Source organism: Octodon degus, unplaced genomic scaffold (assembly GCF_000260255.1).
Source record: "Octodon degus isolate 3935 unplaced genomic scaffold, OctDeg1.0 scaffold00414, whole genome shotgun sequence".
Taxonomy (NCBI): domain Eukaryota; kingdom Metazoa; phylum Chordata; class Mammalia; order Rodentia; family Octodontidae; genus Octodon; species Octodon degus.
This window is the reverse complement of record NW_004524990.1, coordinates 199,415-203,552: the sequence shown is the minus strand read 5'-3', so window position 1 is coordinate 203,552 and position 4,138 is coordinate 199,415. Positions and strand designations below refer to the sequence as shown.

At 44.1% G+C, this 4,138-nt stretch overlaps 1 protein-coding gene across 1 annotated transcript; it reads left to right on the top strand.

Annotated features, from left to right (window-relative positions):
• Positions 1 to 1,300: 1,300 nt before the first annotated feature.
• LOC101561133 (olfactory receptor 2L3-like) lies at positions 1,301 to 2,239 on the top strand. The gene has a single exon (XM_012513290.1). It carries the CDS (start codon positions 1,301 to 1,303, stop codon positions 2,237 to 2,239), a length of 939 nt encoding a protein of 312 aa, XP_012368744.1.
• Positions 2,240 to 4,138: the final 1,899 nt, after the last annotated feature.

The following is a 4,138-nucleotide window of genomic DNA, read 5'->3' as shown; positions in this document are numbered from 1 at the left end:
GTGCAGGGTCTCACTGTGCAGCTCTGACTCATAGTGACTGTCCTGTCTCAGCCCTACCAGAGCTTACATTTGGGTGGCTGCTAAGGAGATGTTCAGGGTTTGAAAAAGCTCCTACTTTGAAAAATTAGGAGAAAGAGACAGAGTGAAGGCAACACTAAAAAGAAAACGTGTGAATTGTGTTTACTTTTATAAGGAGTGTGACAATCCCATCATAGTCTACATTTCTGATCAAAAGAACTCTACAATCAAAATCCTGACATTTAAAAAGCTAGATATGGGATTTGTCAGCAAAGATTACCAGAAAAGTGGATATATTTAAATAAAAGCAAAGCTAGCATAGTAAAATACAGTACTAATGCAGTTTAAGAATTTAATTTCTTGTATGACTTGGGAAAATTGGTCATTCCTATGTTGGCGTGAAGGACTTGGAGGTGGTAATGCTTGACACTGAATGCAGACTTTGCAAATGCATATAAAAATTGGCCAAACATTTGTGATTGCCAACTAAATTGTTTGCAAACAAGACTGTGAACAAAGATAAAATGGTACTTGAATGAAGCCTGAAAAATTTGTGTTTAAGAAAATAACCATCCTTGTGTATAAAACTTTATTAAAATGGTTGTAACATGTGTATTCACAGGGATTTTTTTTTTTTTTCAGAACCGGGGATTGAACTCAGGTCCTTGCGCTTGCCAGGGAAGTGCTTATTCCACTGAGCCATCTCCCCAGCCTTCACAGGGATTTTCTAATATAACTTTTAAAATATTTTTACCTTTTATTTATTTTTCAGAGGGTCTCCCTACATAGCTCAGATTCATAGTGATCCTCCTGTCTCAGCCTCCCCAGAGCTCGGATTACAAGTGTGCCTCACCATGCCCAGGGTTCTGGGGCCAGCACAGCATGAGATTCCAGGGATCAAATCTGGGTCCTTGTGCTTGCCAGACAGGTGCTCAGATCAGTGAGCTGGCTCCAAACCTCTCTAGTATAACTTTAAAACATAATTCAGAATTTACAATTTGTTAGTATGTTGTAGTAAGTCATTTATTAGTCTTGAGGTTGTAATAGAAATATCCAGTAAATTTTTAGTTTTGTTCTAAAACATTAGGTCATACATGGTTGTTTCATATAACAGTAGTCAGTACAAAAATGGATCTTTCTCTCACAAAGTGCAGCCTTTATTTAAAAAGCATATGATTCAGAAATAAATAGCAGGGTAATTACACTAGAGAAATTGTCAAATTTGATGATGATTTATATTTGCTGTTGTGTCTGTCTTCAGGACAAGCTACAGAAATACAGCATGGAAAACTACACGCAGCCCTCGACTGACTTCGTCCTCCTGGGCCTGTTCCCCCCATCAAGGGCTGGCCTCATCTTCTTCACGCTCACCTTCTCCGTCTTCCTGATGGCCCTGGCTGGCAACCTGTGCATGGTCCTGCTCATCCTCCTGGACGCCCACCTCCACACACCCATGTACCTCCTGCTCAGCCAGCTCTCCCTCATGGACCTCATTTACGTCTGCACCACTGTGCCCAAGATGGCGTCCGGGTTCCTATCGGGGATCAAGTCCATCTCGTTCATCGGGTGTTGGGTTCAGAGTTTCTTCTTCACGACTTTAGCAGGTGCAGAAGCGCTGATTCTGATGTCCATGGCCTATGACCGCTACGTGGCCATCTGCTCTCCTCTGCACTACCCCATCCGCATGAACACTAGGATGTGTCTCCTGATGATCCTCGGATCCCTGGCAGTGGGTCTTATCAATGCTTGGGCTCACACATCGTATGTGTTCCGTATTCCTTACTGCCAGTCCAGAGCCATCAATCATTTTTTCTGTGATGTCCCAGCCGTGCTGACACTGGCCTGCACAGACACCAGAGTCTATGAGTACACAGTGTTTGTGAGTGCCATTTTACTTCTCTTGTTTCCTTTCCTGGGTATTCTGTGTTCCTATGGTAGGGTTCTCCTTGCTGTCTACCGCATGCACTCACAAGAAGGCAGGAAGAAGGCCTACTCTACCTGCAGCACCCACCTCACCGTGGTGACTTTCTACTATGCACCGTTTGCCTACACTTACCTCCGCCCAAAGTCCCTCCGATCTCCAGCAGAGGACAAGGTCCTGGCTGTCTTCTACTCCATCCTCACCCCGATGCTGAACCCTGTGATCTACAGCCTGAGGAACAAGGAGGTGCTGGGGGCCCTGGGAAGAGTCAGTCGGAGAATCTGCTATGCAAAAATGTAGGGAGTTAAATGCCTGAATATGTTGAAATGGGGATAGCCACTAGAAAAATTGCTCCTGCTGTGATCTCAGGAGATAAAATTAATCTCTAAGATTTATAATTCTTAAGGTACTAAGAAAATTAAATAATTTTTATTTGTCTTAATTCTTAAATTCCAAAATAATGACCTTACATTTATCATTGATATGAGGATGATATTTTTAGTCACATGGAGAACTTTAATGAAATAAGGAAAACTTTGAAATCTTTCAATACATGAGCTATGATCAAATGTTTTGCTGAATGTTTTATTTTGTAAATAGTAACACAGTGAAAGGTATTTCCATGAACCCTCTCAAAATCCTTCATCTTGTTTGAGAATATTTGTCCTGTCTCTCTTGCCCATTTTTTAGCAGTTCTTTGTTGTCATTAGTTTGAGCTTCTGCAGCCCCTTTTGTGAGCTGAATTAGTTCAAGCCCTTTGCTTTCCGTGGTGATTCTGATCGTGGAAAAGAGCCGGGTTATGCCTGGTGCCAGAGGTGGTGAAGATAGCAGAGCAAAACGTATTTTTTTTTTCAAAAAGAAGATACTGTACAACAGAATTCAAAGTATTTTTCCCACATCTAATGATATCACCAGAACTCTATCAGAAGTGGCAGGACCCATGTAAATTATGTTGGAAATGAGGGAAAGAAATTTGACAGGAAGAAAGTCAGTGGACTCATTCATGTTTTCACTGTGTTAAAAGTGGAAACTTTTCTGTTACATTGTGATCCCGTCATGTATCTCATGAAGTTCATTCTTTAGTTTGTGTAATGCAGGTTTAGTAAACTAGCCCAAATTACAATAAATTTGTGCAATGGTTAGAGCTTATGGAATAAATTTACTTAATTACATGATGATTTACACTGAAATATTTTTCTGCAGTTTCTAAATAATGTACTTCCTCCATGTTAACTTTCAAGGGGACGTTCTAAATGCGTGCTGCAACTTCGTAATATTCTGGTCAGATGGGACAATAGCTCGAGGCAAGATGGTGTAGACCTAAGAAGCAGAGAAGGCGCACCCTGGAGAACTGCTGCCGGCACTGGGAGGCAGCGAGGTGAGGAGAAGAGCAGGCGGGGAGCCCCTGGACCCAGGAAGGACTTTAAGGAGAAGCGAAGCCCACGGGGCGTGTGAGGAGAGAGACTTCAGTGCAAGAGTGGGAGGTAGCTGAGGGAGCCTTCTCTCTGAGTGAGGACTCACAGCGTGGCAGGGACAGTCCAAACCTGCAGGCCGCGATGACTGCGCCAACCCCGAAGGCCTCCGCAGAGGGTCCAAAGGCGGAAGCCAACGGTGCGTGTGAAGGACAGCATTAGCTAGGGGTGCGCACGGAGGACTTGGCCTAGTGCAGGAGAAGGCGCTCGCCGCGAGCCATCGCGGAGAGGGACCCACTGAGCTCAGAACTCCGAACAAGCGCTGCGTTCTCCGCGGGGCCCTGCACTGCATGCAAGTTGGCAGGAGTCACACCGACAGCTTCAGGCTGAATGGTCTGGTCGCAGCTCCAACGGCAGGTGCAAACCTGAACTCCAGGTAACATAAAGGTGCAAGCTTGTTCAGATTACACAGTCCCCTGCCATAAAGCTACCGCTGGCCTGCTGAAACAAATCGACACTGATCTGGACTCTGTCTCTACGTGTTGTCTACTGGCGACAGCTGAGCCGCACATGGAAGGGGGTGTTTTGCTTTCCTCTCTTTCATGTTTTTCACCCTGTAGTGGTGGTGGTTATTTTGTTTTGGTTCTTTGTTCTATTTTTCTTTCATTGATCTTGTTTCTAAATGAGTGTGAATGTGCTTTCTAGCCTGCTTGTGGTGGTTGCCGTGCTTTATTTTGTTCTTTTCTTTTCCTCCTGTCTTCTGCACCAGTTTCCCAAAGAAAGAATG

Coding starts and splice junctions, on each gene's coding strand:
- LOC101561133 (XM_012513290.1), top strand. CDS start 1,301: ATGGAAAACTACACGCAGCCCTCGACTGACTTCGTCCTCCTGGGCCTG.